General features: G+C 59.1%; 2 protein-coding genes across 7 annotated transcripts; both read left to right on the forward strand.

Moving 5' to 3' along the window:
• Positions 1-84: 84 nt before the first annotated feature.
• EXOC3L1 (exocyst complex component 3 like 1) lies at positions 85-9,611 on the forward strand. Of its 6 annotated transcripts, XM_063167983.1 has the most exons (15): positions 85-500; positions 867-1,094; positions 2,010-2,170; positions 3,130-3,156; positions 3,268-3,349; positions 3,637-4,297; positions 4,470-4,587; positions 4,738-4,863; positions 4,981-5,081; positions 5,490-5,600; positions 5,716-5,845; positions 6,815-6,937; positions 7,245-7,400; positions 7,733-7,857; positions 8,297-9,611. In XM_063167983.1, the coding sequence occupies exons 2-15, from the start codon at positions 1,052-1,054 to the stop codon at positions 8,481-8,483; spliced, it is 2,151 nt and encodes a 716-aa protein (XP_063024053.1). In that variant the 5' UTR covers positions 85-500; positions 867-1,051; the 3' UTR covers positions 8,484-9,611. The 6 variants fall into 6 exon arrangements, with proteins under 6 accessions (XP_063024053.1, XP_063024051.1, XP_063024054.1 ...); XM_063167981.1 differs by having other exon boundaries at positions 3,130-3,349; XM_063167984.1 differs by lacking the exons at positions 3,130-3,156; positions 3,268-3,349.
• An 801-nt stretch (positions 9,612-10,412) lies between these two features.
• CTRL (chymotrypsin like) lies at positions 10,413-12,599 on the forward strand. Its single transcript, XM_063167991.1, has 7 exons — positions 10,413-10,540; positions 10,689-10,792; positions 10,932-11,011; positions 11,228-11,309; positions 11,406-11,586; positions 12,008-12,141; positions 12,368-12,599. Exons 1-7 carry the CDS (start codon positions 10,489-10,491, stop codon positions 12,527-12,529), a joined length of 795 nt encoding a protein of 264 aa, XP_063024061.1. The 5' UTR covers positions 10,413-10,488; the 3' UTR covers positions 12,530-12,599.
• Positions 12,600-13,656: the final 1,057 nt, after the last annotated feature.

The raw sequence follows: 13,656 nt of genomic DNA on the forward strand, positions 1-13,656 counted from the left end.
CGGGCCGCGGGGCTCCCCGGGAACCTCCGGGGCGGGGACGGCGGCGGGGCGGGGACGGGGGACTCCCCCCCGCCGCCTCCCGGGGCTGCGGAGCCGTTCCGCTTTGCTCCCGGTGTTCCGGCAGCCCCGTCGGTTTGGGGGGTAAAGCCAGGGCTGCGTCCATCCCCTCGCCGTTCTGCGGTGCCAAAGTCAAACTCCCGCCCCGTGGTACCGAAGCCAAAGCTCAGCCATGTACCCAGCTCTCACCGCCCGGTGACAGGGGCGGATTGCTGCTCCAGCACACACAGTGCCGGGGGAATCCTCCAGCATGGTCCCGAGGAACGCAGCTTGTGGCAGGGACGCATCTCCAGGTCCATCCGCTGCCATGCAGGGTGCATCCCCACGTTCTCGCCTCCGGTCAGGCTGGCACAGCGCATCCCTTCATGGTGGATCCACCCTCGAGTGGGCTCGCACTGTGGGTGCGCTGGGGTCTGACACCCCGCTGTCCTCCCCGAGCCAGGGTGGGTGCGAGGGAGCAGCGCTGCGGGCACGGACAGGGCTGAGTGTCCGGAGAACAGGGCGGGGGCTGTGAGGTGAGACAGGGTGTGATCTCCAGGACGAGAGGAAATGGCCTCAAGTTGAGTCAGGAGAGGGTTCGATTGACTATTAGGGGAAATTTCTTCATTAAGAGGATGGTCAGGCACTGGAAAATGTTGCCTAGGGCAATGCTGAAGTCGCCATCCCTGGACACGTTAAAAAGGCGTGCGGATGTGTCACTTAGGAACGTGGTTTAGTGGTGGGCTTGGCATTAACGGTTGGTACTGGATGATTTTAGAGGGCTTTTCCGACCTAAATGATCCTTTGGTTGCGTGACTCCTATTGCTCAGACCTCCGGCTGTCGCGGTGCCTTCCCGTGTCCCCCCTCCCCTCCGCCCCCCGTTCCTGACGTCCTGAGCGCGGCTGCGGGAACACAATGAGGCTCTGAGGAGCGCGGCTGCTCCGGCTGAGGAAACGGCAGCCGGCTTCCTCCGCAGCCCTGCCCTGCCCCGCAGCTCCGCGCAGCCTGCACACCATGGGCATGTCTGCGGGGGACGAGCGCGCCGCCAGCCCCAGAGGTAACGGGGATGATGCTCCCCGGGGAGCCGGCGAGCGGGCAGGGAAGGGATGCTGCTGCTTGCAGCACATTTTGGGGATTCCCCTGCCCTTTGCCTCACCTCCTCCACCCTCCTTTTCCCCGTGCCGGGGCTGGTGCCTTGTGTCCTTGCGGGGTGGCAGCCTGGCTGTGCTTCCTGATGGTGATACCGGCGCCGGGGCAGTACTGCTCACCGCTCATCTTATCCTCAAAGCCGCTGTCCTCCTCCCTAATCCCCTGGTCCCCAAGCGGCTCCCCAGCAGGGCAGGAGCCTGGCTTGGCACCGGGTGACAGCCGCGCGGGGCTGCAGGGAGTGGCTGGGGTTGGGATGGGATGGGGGAATGATGAAACCAGGCACTGGGGACTGGGAATGGTGTGTTATAACTGTGCTGGTTCTCAGCCCTCGACTGTGGCCAGGAGCTCTTTGGCATGGCTCTGGACCCTGTGTCAAGGGGGACACAGCTGTGTGGGTGCTTTGGGGAGACCAGGAGTCTCCAATCCTCACCTTAACCTGGCTCTCCTTCCTGCGAGAGCTGCCATCTCCCCATCCCTCCTGCTGACTCACTGCTGGAGTCTCAACCCTGCTCACAGCTTCCCAAGTGGCATCAGACCCCCCCAGACAACCCAGCATTGTGTTTGGGGAAGCAGCCGGCCTGGGGACAATCTGAGCCGGCAGGTTGAGTCACAGCACCCCAGGGCAGCTTTGCTTCTTGCTGCCACAGCTGTGGTGGTGGCATCTTGGGGGCCTCTTGCAGAAGGACCCTCTTGGTGCCACGCTGCCCAGATTCCCACATCCGTGTGTGCTTGGAAGTGCACTGGCAGTGAGCTTCCTGCCTGGGGCCTCAGGGGCCCTTCCTGCCCCTCGGTTGTGCTCACTGACCCCTGGCTTCATCCCCAGACGAGGAGTGGCCGGAAGCAGAGAAGGCTGAGAAGCTGGCGAGAGGAGCTGCTCTGAAATGGGCCTCGGGGGTGTTTTACCGCCCCGAGAAACTGGAGGGGCTCGGGCACTACCGGAGACGGGAGACACAGAGGAACAACTCCATCCAGTCCCGTTTGAAGGTGTGTGTTTGCCCATCCCACGGACACTTGCAGCCACACCCCCTCCTCAGGCAGGGATCCCAGCCAGGGTCCCCCTCTTGTGCCATGAATCCTCTGTACGTCCTCTTTTGGCTAAATCTGTTCCTTCGGCTGGTGTTTGGTGGGTGAAGTGCAATTGCCAGGGGGAGAAGACCCCCTTCACTCTCTGCCTTACCCCAGGCAGTGCCTGAAGTGTTAAAAGGAGTCTGCTGTGTCTCTGACAATACTTCAGAATAAAACACCAAGGGGGCTCAGCACATTCCATGTGCAGGACTCAGCACACCCCATCACTGCCCTGTCCCAGCCCCAAAGGCTGCCCTGCCCCATGGCTGGGAGGAGGCACAGAGCTCCAAACTGTCCCTGCCTGTGGGTCTCCACAGGGAAAATTCCATCTCTACGTATTTGTAAGGGCTGTCCCAGTCCCCCTGCACTCCTGCCTCCTCACCCACATCCCCTTTTGCATGACCCAAGGAATTATTAACCTCAGGACTGAATCAGTCTGATCACCACAACTTTCTCCTGATAATTTTAGAGATGGTTTCTCCTATCCTGACTCTGGATGAATTGTCTGGCAGGCCTCAGTGAAAGCAACTTGCTTCTGGGAATTCTTGGCATCAGGAGTGGGGAATTAAATCAGTAGATAGGGCATGGAGATGTGCCAGTGCCACTGCAGGGCTGGAAACGATGGCACTCCATTTGGGAGGAGGGTTTATATGGCCACTGAGGTCCTTCATGTCTTGGGGGCACATAGAGACCCTGTGATCCATTGCACCTTTGCAGAAACAAAGTAATCTTTTAAAACTGAGAGAGACATCAGATTACTGTTTATCCTGGACCTTGAGGGGCTGCAACACAGATTGTGCAGGGCTGGGGCAAATGGTGTGGGGTCCTCCTGCCTTCTGGAGCTACTCCAGTGCCCTCCATCCTTTTCTGCTCCCCAGTCAACTGTCCAGTCCTACCTGGAGGGGGTAAGTGCAGGGCTGGAGCAGCTGCGCTCGGCGGCCCAGGAGGTGCAGGGCGTGTGCCAGGACCTGGGCGCTGCACGGTGGGCCCTGCTCGACAGCGCAGATCACTTCCAGGGCCTCCAGCAGATGAGGAAGTTGATGGAGGAGCATGTGCAGCTGGCCTCAGTGGTCCAGGTGCTGCCCCAGATCTTCTCGGGTAAGGCAGTGGCCCAGTCCTGGTCCATTTGGGCTGGAAAGCACTGGGGAAAACTTCAGTCCAACCACGGGTTCTGTGCAGGGCTGGTGGTAAAGCCTGAGCAGGTCACTCAGGCTTTGCCAGTTGGGTGAATGGAGATATCCCTGCTTCCCCAAGGCCTGATCCAGTGGTGTTCCCAGAGCCCCAGACCTTTCCCCTCACCATCTCCTTGATAACCTGCATCTATGTCCCTGGTGCAAACCCCCTCATCTCCACACTCAGAGCTGGCATCTCTCCCTCTCCCACAGTCCACGAGGTTTTTTCCCATATCCTGCAGCTGCTCCATGGGCAGCATCTCTTGGAGGCCCATGTGGAGCTCATGATGGTGGAGCAACTCCGGGATGACATCCTCTCCCAGCTGCACCTCCGCGGGCTCTCCGGTGCCCAGGCAACTGTGCTGTCCTACTTCAGCGGCCTGCAGGACCTCAACGAGAGCCTGGCCAAGCAGCTGTGGGACATTGTGGGCAGCAGCCTGCGGCTGGTGCGCGAGGACCCCGTTCTCTTTGTCACTGCTGTGAGGATCATCGAGCGGGAGGAGAAAATAGATGACACTCTGCTCTTGGAGGCCACCTTCCTGCCCCCTGGCCGCCCAAAGGGCTGGAGGCAGAAGTTCTACCAGGTCCTCCAGGACACCATCACAGGAGGCCGTTTCCGTGCTCCCCGCTTGGATGCTGAGGGGCCAGGCCTGGCCAAGCACCTGGCAGCGCTGCAGAAAGACATCGTGTGTGAGCTGTGTGTGGTGAAGGACCTGATGGTCCAGTGTGTCCCAGCTCACTACAACATCCTCAGCGTCTGCACTGCCACCTACCACCGGGCCCTCAGCAGCCACCTGCAGGAGATCCTGCGGGAGGACCTGGACAAACAGGGACTCTTCCTTCTCCTTGAGTGGGCGCTCCGTGTGTACCACAGGTCAGCACCAACCGAGTGAGGGAGGTTGTGGAGAGCTGGGTTGTTCACCAGCTCATGGATGGGTTGGGAGAGTGTCTCTGGCTGCCAGGGGGTGATGACCAGGAGGGCAGAGGGACAGGTAGGAACTCCTGGAAAACAGGCCTTCCAACCCTGCCCCACCTCTGCCCTCCAGCCCAGAGATGATGGGTCACCCTGACCTCCTCCCAGAAGTGGATGTTTCTGCTCTGGATCCCTTGATGTCCTCTGAGCTTGTGGATCAGACAGAGAGGAGATATGTGATGAAAGTCAAGGTGAGTGAGCAGGACAGGGACTCCCACTGAGCCAAGCATCTGCTCATCATGAGCCTGGGATGAGGCCCAGGACTTGCTGTGCTGTGTTGGGTCTCAAGGGAGTCTGTACTTGGCTTCTTGGGCTGCCTGTGGTGGGTGTCCATCCTGCAGGCTAGCGTGTTCGAGTGGATGCAGAGGACCCTGGATGTGGAGTTCAAGGAATGGTTCAGGGAAGAGGAACCTGAGACAGACCATGAGGGCTTCTTCCAGTCAGCCTTGCCTGCCATTGTCATGCAGGTGGGACCCCAAGAACATGGGTACAGATGGGGCATGGCCATGCTGAGACCTCCCAGAAAGGATTCCATGGTCTGCAGGCTCTCCCTGAATCACCTCCACTTTTCTCTTGTGCTGCAGATGCTGAATGAGAACATCCAGGTGGCTTCCTTGATCACTGACTCTCTGCAGCAGAAGATCTACAACATGGCCTTGGAGGAGCTTGAGGCATTCCTCGGCCGGTCAGTGGAGCCCCTCACACCCCTGCCCACCCTCACAGACCCTGGGGCCATGAGCATCACAGGTGGGGGTGGAGATCTGCTGTGGGGCACCCAATGCTCATCCAGCTCACAGAAGGCTCAGCAGCCTGCCTGCCCATGGGGCTGCTGTCTCAGGCTTTGGGGACATCAGCTCTCAGGGCCTGCTGCCCCAAATGTCTGCTGAGCCCTCCCAGGGGGAGCCAGAATGGGTCCCACTGCCCCACCCTGCACAACAACCTGTCACTCTCCAACCTGGTGGCAGGATCTGACAGGACCCAAGTGAGCTGGGAGGGCTGTGGGAGGTCCATGTGTCCCCAGGAGCATCCAGGGCCAGGTGCCCATGGTGGCTCTGCCTGCCCGTCACGGTTCCTCTGCCTCGCTGTGTTGCAGCCTGCGGGAAGCGCTCGTGCAGTGCGGGAAGGAGCACCAGCAGGACCGGGCCGTTCCCAAGTACTACATCTCCCACCTGCTGGCCGTGCTCAACAACAACCTGGCTCTCAGGTAAGCTGCACCAGCACCTGGGAGCTCTTGGAGCAAACACCCACCCCCATCCTCGCTGGGGCAGCATTCCCACTATGCTTCCCAGGCTACCTGTGCCCTCTCTTCTCTCTCCTAGCAATTCTGTCGCCTCCCTGCACCCTGACACTGCCTGCAGAGAAGTCCCTGGATCCCTGCAGGCTGCTCTAGACAGGATGCAGAAGAAAGCCACCCAGCTGCTGCTGGAGGAACTGCTCCTGGACCTGCAGGTATGTTGGTCCAGCACCTGAGGCTCACAGGGCTGCAACAAAGCTGAGCCCAGCAATAACAGCCCTACCATAACTCGAGTTCATTCCTGCTCAGGGTCCTTGCCATGTACTCTGTGCCCTGCTATCACCCTGCAGACATCTCTGCCAGCCTGTCCCCCAGACCTTGATAAAGCACCCGATGTCTGTCACCAACAGCAGCACCCCGTATCGCTGGGCAGATGGCTGATGGCCCCCAAATCACCAACGGACAGAGCCCACAGCCAAAGCGCCCCCGAGCTGCCTCAGCTCCTTCTGGCTGTTCCATGGCAGAAAACCAGCTGGAGAGCAGCAAAGTCTGTGTGGAGGATACAAATCCATGTGCAGCTGCCTGAGTCGTTTCCTGCTAGTGTAGTCAAATTTAGCTTTCCTGGAGTCTGGACCAAAAACCTGGAATAATTAACGGCATTACTATTTAGGGCTTGAATGCCATCAAAACAAAGGAAGAGCCAAAGGGTGAAGAGCTTGCAGGCAGCAGTGGCCCTAGCAGAGACAGGAGTGTGTGCCTGCAAGCAGGAAGACAGGCAAGGACAGCAGGGCAGGAGTAGGAAATCAAAAAACATGTTATGTCTACACAAGGGAGGTGGGGAGAAGTGGAAATTAAAAATAGGCAGGACAGGCCAAAAGCAGGTGTGTGAGGAGCAGCTCACTGCCCACACCTCAGGTGTGCATCATGACCCAGATAAAGCCCCAAAATGAGGCTCTCAGGGTGTCAGGGAGGGACAGCCCCAGTGTTTCCATAATTTTCTAACTTTAACCACTCTGCTGATTTTACTCTGAGTTTTGGCTGGCAGCAGGGGCTCTGGGGCTTCACAAGGCGAAGTGGCCGTGGTGCCAGGCAGCAGCTGTGGGTGTTGTGCTGCCCTGAGCTGGCAGCTGTGCGATGGTGCAGGGCACAGACACTGCACAGACACTGCTCCTTGCTCCCTGCAGCCCCTCTGCCTGCAGCTGCCTTCCCGCAAGTGGCTCTCCGGGTCCCAGCTGGTCGGCAGCATGTGTGAAGTGATTGACAAGTATGCAAAGGACTTCTCCCGCGTCAGGAAACCCGTGTTCACGGTACCTCCTCGGAGCTGCTGCTTGTCTGGGGGACAGGGCTGGGCAGTGGGCACCGTGCTGGGGTGCAGGGTGCTGGGGATGCAGGAGTCCGTGTCCTCTGGGGCAGTGCAGAGAGCACCGCCACATGGAGATGTTCAGGGCTTCCCCCAAATCCAGCTGTTTTCTGTGTCCCTTCGGTCAGGGGGCTTCCCAGGAGATTGTTCCCATGGCTTGGTGTTGTATCTGCCCTTTTTGCCTCTGCCTTTCCCTGGGGAGCTGGGTCTGGACACGCAGGCGATGGCAGCACTAACAGCTGTCCCCTGCCCAGCTCCTGCTGGCCGAGAGCGAGCTCCTGGTGGCCAACCAGTACCTGCGGGCGCTGCTGCAGAGGAAGATGGTGTGCAAGAGCCGGGAGGAGCGGGGCCAGCTGTGCCACCGCCTGCTGCAGGACGCCACGCAGCTCCGGGAGCTCTTCTGTGGCCTGGTGAGAGCAGCCTGGCTGTGTGGGGAGCTGGGGCTGCACCATGGAAAGGGAGCATCACCTCACCTTCCTGCTCCCCTCCAGCCCACAGCCCATGAGCAAATGGGGCTGTCACACTTGGGTGGTTGTGAGGCCAATATGGGAGGAACTGGCTGGATTAGGGACCCTGGGGACCATCACCCTGCCCAGCAGCCCCTGATGGGTGGGACATGCTCAGTGGGAAGACACCAGCTGCAGGGACTCGGGTCCCCATGTGGGCACCGAGGATGCAGCTGGCTCCCCAGCCACTGCAGTGACATCCTCTGGGTGTCACACGTGGCTGCTTTCCCTCCCAGGGCCTGGACCGGGGCCAGCAGAGCCTGGAGGCTGTTTTTGCCCTGCGGGAGCTGATCTGCCTCAAAGACCCAGCACTACTCAGCCTGGAGGTGCTGGGCTTCGTCACCAAGTACCCCGATGTCAGGTAAGATACTCCCTGCAGGAGGGGACGGGTGTGAGCCTGCCCAGGAGAGCCACTCTTGGCCTGCACCCTCTGAGGTGACACAGCAGAGCAGGCAGAAACCTGAGCCCTTACCCCTTCACCCTGAGGTTTCCTTTTCCCATGCTCCAGATTTGAGGGGTTCTTGAAAAAAAAAGGCCAAAGGTGAAAACAGAAAACAGCAGTTCTGCTATGGCATTTGCACATCTGTATTTGGTGGCCAAACAAACTGTGAAAAGTAACAAAACACCAAATTGGAAATGTCAAAACCAAATTCAAAAGGTTGGTGAGGGGGGATTGTTTTCAAGAAAATGCTACTTGGCCTGGTGCAAAGTACCAGTTTTCCCCTGGCTTTGGCTTCTGTGCATGGGGGGAGGTCTGCAGCACACGAGCAGTGCTCACTCACCCCTGGCTCTCTCCCCAGTGACGAGCACATCTCCACCTTGCTGGACATCCGCGGGGACGTCTCCAAGGAGGTGCGGCACGTGGTGCTGGAGATGATGGCTCAGCACCCCCAGGCTCTGCCCGAGGGCTACCGGCCCATCTTCAGCACCATCCTGGTCCCTGTGCCCGAGCTGCCCTTCTGCCTTCGCAAGGGCAAGTGTGCCTGACCCTGCCTGGCACTGGTGCCCTGCTGGCCCAGCTAGGGGCTGTGCAGGGGGAGAACAGGTGACACGTGGCATCCCCTACACACAGCACTGTGTTGGGGACAGTCTGGATAAAGGCCATCCTCCTCTGGTCTTGCCCCATGAGAAGACTGTCCCCTGCAAGCACCAGTCCTGGGATACCTGGACTGGGGGAAATCCAACCTGTAGCTATTTTGGTGGCATGCTGGGACAGTGACTGAGGGCTGCTCAGGCCCACTGCCTGCAGGAGAAAGAAGAGTTGCAGAAGGGACAGGAATCTGCAGCTGGGACAAATTCATGTCTCCATGGGGCTGCAGAGATGTTTGGGTTTTCCCAAGTCTCCAGACAGCCCCCTGAGCCAGTGTGTCCCAGCCAGCTCCAAGTTTCTTTGCTATTTCTGTTTCTAAGGCCTACTTCTCCAGCTTTCCCAAAACCCTCTGATTTTAAGGATTCCCACACTAGCCATGAAGGCAGTCACCATCCATTCCAGCTCTGAGGCAGACTGGAGCCTTGCTGGGACCAGGCTGGCAGGAGGGTTTCAGCCATGGGAGGTACCCTGGGCTCAGCCCTGGGGTTGGGTGCTGCTGCTCCCCCAGGCTGGGCCCTGCATGGCCAGTGGGGAGCAGCTGAGCCAGCTCATCATGGCTCAGGGATGCTGAGGAGAAGAGCACAAGGTGGTCTCCTCATCCTGGACAGTGCCATCAGCCCTATCCCTGCTGGCACAAAGGGACAGCTCTGAGTTCCTGCTGACCTGCCAAACCCCTGGCTCTGGCTCATTTGCCAGGAGGAGGACTGGACTTGGAGGCTCCCAAGCTGCATGGAGAGCATGGTTGTGCCTGGTGTGTTGTCCTGCTCCAAGGTTCCTCTGTGATGGGCAGCACCACCCTGAGCACTGGCTCTCCCTCCCTCTTGTGCTGCTGCCCAGGCCTTGGCATCTCCTCCCAGGTGCCATATGAAGATCAGGAGCAGTCTGTGGCTCTGCCTACACCCTGCCCATCCCCTGCAGTGCCCTGGGAGACCTCCTTGCTCTGCCACGCTTCCCACCCTGGGATGGGCCACATCCCACTGTCCTTGCATGGTACCACTGTTGGAAATAAAGGCCTAAGCTCTGCACTCTGCACCCCAGTGCCCAGCTCTGCTCCCTGGAGGGTTGGGGTATGTGGGTGGCACAGAGAGGGAGGGATCCACCCCCAGGTTCAGCATCACCCCAGACCTGGCTCCCTGTACCCTGTGCCAGCCTGGGAGATCACCCAGAACACAGGAGATAATGCACACACTACACACCCCATTGACCAGGATAGAGGGGGCTGATGTTCCCCAGCCCTGGGTCAGGTGGCTGCAGTGCTAGGGCTCAACCTCAGCTTGGGGAGGTGCCCACTGTTCCCCCTGGGGCTCATGGTGTGCTTGCCCAGCTGGCCACATTCCCACCTGCCTGGGAAGGTGTCTGCTCTCCCCACCTGCCCCCACTGGCTATGGGACTTGCTCACCTGAACCTCAGCCATTGTTCAAAGTGTTCAACCCTGAGCCCTGGGAACATCCAGGTGGGCCCAGGCCAGGACTTCATGGCCATATAAAAAAACAGCTCTAGTCCCAGTAGATCTGAAACAAGTCTGAGCATGGGACGACCTCCCACTGCAGGAACAGGTGCCCATGCCAGCATGTCCAGCCCCACTGCTACCCCAGCTGTGTGCCCACAACCAGCCTCTTGTGCCCTCCAGCACAGCCCTGTGGTGCTTCCTGCTCCAGCGCCACAGCCTGCAGTCACAACTAACACAACCCACGACAGCAAAAGCCCAAGCTCCCCAGGTGCCTTTTGACAGCATCTTCCCACGTCCCTCTTTGTGTGTGTGCCAGGCTTGGCCCGTCACTGCTGCCTAAATGTGTCACAAGGCCACAGGGGGACCTTAACCTGGTCACTTATGAGCCACATGGCTCCCTGAGTGCTATAAAAACCCGTGGTGCCCAGGGGTTCAGACTATCTCCTTTCAGGATGGCATTCCTGTGGGTAGTTGCCTGCCTGGCCCTTGCCAGCACCGTCTCAGGTAAGTGCTGCCCATGGGTGTGGGAAGGTCCTCGGGGTGCAGCAGGATGCCAAGGAGGGTGACACAGCCACCCACAGCAGCACAGGCAGCCCCCAGATATGAGTCCTGAGCTTTTGGGTCACCCTTGTCCCCTGTGCCTCTCCTGCAGGCTGCGGGGTGCCCGCCATCAGTCCCTCGGTGGCCTACAGCGAGAGGATTGTCAATGGGCAGAACGCCGTGCCTGGCTCATGGCCCTGGCAGGTGTCCCTGCAGGTACAGCACTGTCCCCCTCCCTGGGCACTGCCCTAAGCACTGGCATGGCCAGCTGGCTGCCAGGGGACCTCTGCCTGTCCCCAGCTTGGGGGTGTTCAGCCTGCCCAGCCCCAGCTCCTCTCCTCTCTTCCCTCCCCAGACCACCACAGGATCCCACTTCTGCGGCGGCTCCCTGATCAACCAGTACTGGGTCGTCACAGCTGCCCACTGCAACTTCAAGTAAGGAGCGATGCCCAGCCAGCCCATGCCAGTGCTGCTGGCAGGGCCAGGGGCTCAGAGCATCCTGGGCATCTCTGAGTGGCACTTGGGTCAGCCCCAAAGGCCTGAGCAGCCCAGGGCTTCCTCCCCAGCTGTCCCCATGGCGGCTGCCCCAGTGCTGCTCCCACCCTGGGTGCTGTCTGGACACCGCTCCTGACTCCCTCTTACCTCTCACAGCCCACGTTCCCACGTTGTTGTCCTGGGGGAATACAGCCTTACTTCCAACAGCGAGCCCGTCCAAGTGAAGACCGTGTCCAGGGTGAGCCGGGCGGGTCCCGGGGCGGGGCTGCAGCTCTGTGCCGGGGCTGCTCCCACGGGGCAGCCATGAAGGGCTGTGCTGTTTCTGTCTCTGCAGGCCATCACCAACCCTGGCTGGAACCCCAACACCATGAACAATGACATTACCCTGCTGAGGCTGTCCACGCCTGCCCAGCTGGGGGCCCGTGTGTCCACCATCTGCCTGGCCCCTGCCAACCTGGCTCTGCCCTCCAACGCCTGGGCTGTCACCACCGGCTGGGGACGCACCAACCCCAACTGTACGTGAGCTGCAGCCTCTGCCAGGGCTGTGCGTAGCTGCTCTTCTTCCTTGGGGCTCTGAAGGTCCAGGGGTGCTTGTGGGGGTCACATCTCCTGTGCATGTGGGAAGGGGGAGAGCTGGGCAGTGGAACAGCCCTGTCTGAGTGTGTACCAGTGTGCACACAGGCGCAGGCGTGTGCTGAGGGGCTGGGTGTGTGTGTAACCCAGGGATGGCTGTGCACTGGCACAAGCCTGCCCCTTCTCTGGGCTGCCTGCGTGAGGTGATCCTGGGGAAGAAGGGGTTTGTTGGCACGGAGGAGGAAGGTGCTTTGTATGGTAGCACCCGTGCACCAGTGAAAGCTTGCCCAGGGCACCTGTGTGCACTCCAGGAGACCCACAGACCCTGAGGCGATCTAATGGTGCTTCTTTCCCCAATACTAGCCCAAGCCTTGGCAGCAGTCCTGCAGCAGGTGACCGTGCCCCTGATCTCTCAGAGCCAGTGCATGCAGTACTGGGGCAATCAGATCACCAGCTCCATGATCTGTGCCGGTGGGGCTGGTGCCACCTCCTGCCAGGTAAGGAGCCAAGTTCCTGCTGCACAGGGTGGGTGGAGGAGGATATGAGGGGTCTTGATGAGCTTCCATGGCATCACAGGGAGGGTGGAGGAGCAGGGGACACAAGGTCTTGCCCTTATGGACCCCTATATTTAAGCCCCAACACCCAGCTGTGCCCAGGGGTTCAGGTGGCTGGGGCCAGTTTGGAGCATGCGCCAGGAGCACTAAGCAGGAATCTTCTCCACAGGGTGACTCTGGTGGACCTCTGGTGTACCAGACTGGGAATGGCTGGACCTTGATTGGCATTGTCTCCTGGGGAACCTCCAACTGCAACATCAACACGCCGGCCATGTACACTCGTGTCAGCCAGTTCCGTAACTGGATCGATGCTGTTGTTGCTCAGGGGTAAAGCTGCTGCCAGCCTGATCCCTTCACTGGCATTAATAAAGTAATAAAGTAGCAGCTTTTGCTTGTGCCAAGCACTGTCTCTGCCTCCTTCTTCTCATGATGCAGAGTGGGGTGGAAGATACATGGAGGAGCCTGGGGCTTCTCTCCTTCCCAGAGCTGGAGCTTGGTGCCCAGCTGGGATCCAGGGGGAACTGCCAAACTAGGACAGGATGCTCAGGAAGAGGGAGAGCAGGGCTGGCTGGGGCTCAAGGGGTCTTCAAGCAGACCCTGGCACCACCCCAGGCAGTGCTGAAGGTTGGGAGAATGGTCCTCCCACTGACCCAGGTGCCACCAGGGAAGGGAGTGTGGAGCTGCAGCTCAGCACCAGAAAGGATTGCCCAGCTGCAGTGGGAGGTGGGTGTTGGTGGGGGCACAGCATCCTAAAGGATCCCTGCCTGCAGTTTAGAGCCATGACTCGTGTAGCAGCTGAGAACACAGCTGAAAGGGAGAAGTGCCACTGGCAGCTCCAGCTCCTGGGGATGGTGGAAGGGGATGGCTGGAGGACAGCACGCTGCTTCACACCTGCAGATCTGCCAGGTAACAGCAGGAAACTGCAGGCAATTGCAAACGAAAATTTGAAGCTGAAAACAAATTTCAAGCCAGGTGACAGGCTTTTACTCAAATGGGTTCTTGAGACAATGGCTGGTGGGGAAAAAAGTCTTGTGTGACATGAGAGTAGCAAGACACATGCTCAATGAATTACAATCCAGCTCCAACAGCTCCAAATAGAGCTGGTGATAAGGCATTGTGGAGAGAAGTAGGATCAGACTGTCCCAATATGAGCTGTGGGGTTTAGTTTTCCTTACCAGGGATGTGAGGGTGATACAACACCCTTGCTGTGTGAATCACAGCCCCCAAAGTGTAATCACTCTGTTAAGCAGAGAGTGACATTGCACAGGGACACACTACAGGAGGGGTATGGAACATCAATGGAAGGCAAACATTAACAATCTGGCCCATATGATTGAGTTAAAATAAATACAAATCTGCTCAAGTAAAGCCTAGGGCTAACAAATTTTAGTGGTCAATAAGAGTTAGAGTTTTTTTAGTGGTTTGCCCTGCAGGGAGCATCTAACTGACCTTAAAGGC

This window comes from Melospiza melodia, chromosome 13 (assembly GCF_035770615.1).
Source record: "Melospiza melodia melodia isolate bMelMel2 chromosome 13, bMelMel2.pri, whole genome shotgun sequence".
In the NCBI taxonomy this organism is placed as follows: Eukaryota; Metazoa; Chordata; class Aves; order Passeriformes; family Passerellidae; genus Melospiza; species Melospiza melodia.

What these genes read in the sequence shown, in the direction of transcription:
- CTRL (XM_063167991.1), top strand. Translation starts at nt 10,489, where the DNA reads ATGGCATTCCTGTGGGTAGTTGCCTGCCTGGCCCTTGCCAGCACCGTC. An exon ending in CCTGGCAGGTGTCCCTGCAG is followed by an intron (nt 10,793 to 10,931) that starts GTACAGCACTGT and finishes TTCCCTCCCCAG; the next exon opens with ACCACCACAGGATCCCACTT. An exon ending in GGGACGCACCAACCCCAACT is followed by an intron (nt 11,587 to 12,007) that starts GTACGTGAGCTG and finishes CCCCAATACTAG; the next exon opens with CCCAAGCCTTGGCAGCAGTC.
- EXOC3L1 (XM_063167981.1), top strand. Translation starts at nt 1,052, where the DNA reads ATGGGCATGTCTGCGGGGGACGAGCGCGCCGCCAGCCCCAGAG. An exon ending in GCGCGCCGCCAGCCCCAGAG is followed by an intron (nt 1,095 to 2,009) that starts GTAACGGGGATG and finishes CTTCATCCCCAG; the next exon opens with ACGAGGAGTGGCCGGAAGCA. An exon ending in AACAACAACCTGGCTCTCAG is followed by an intron (nt 5,601 to 5,715) that starts GTAAGCTGCACC and finishes TCTCTCTCCTAG; the next exon opens with CAATTCTGTCGCCTCCCTGC.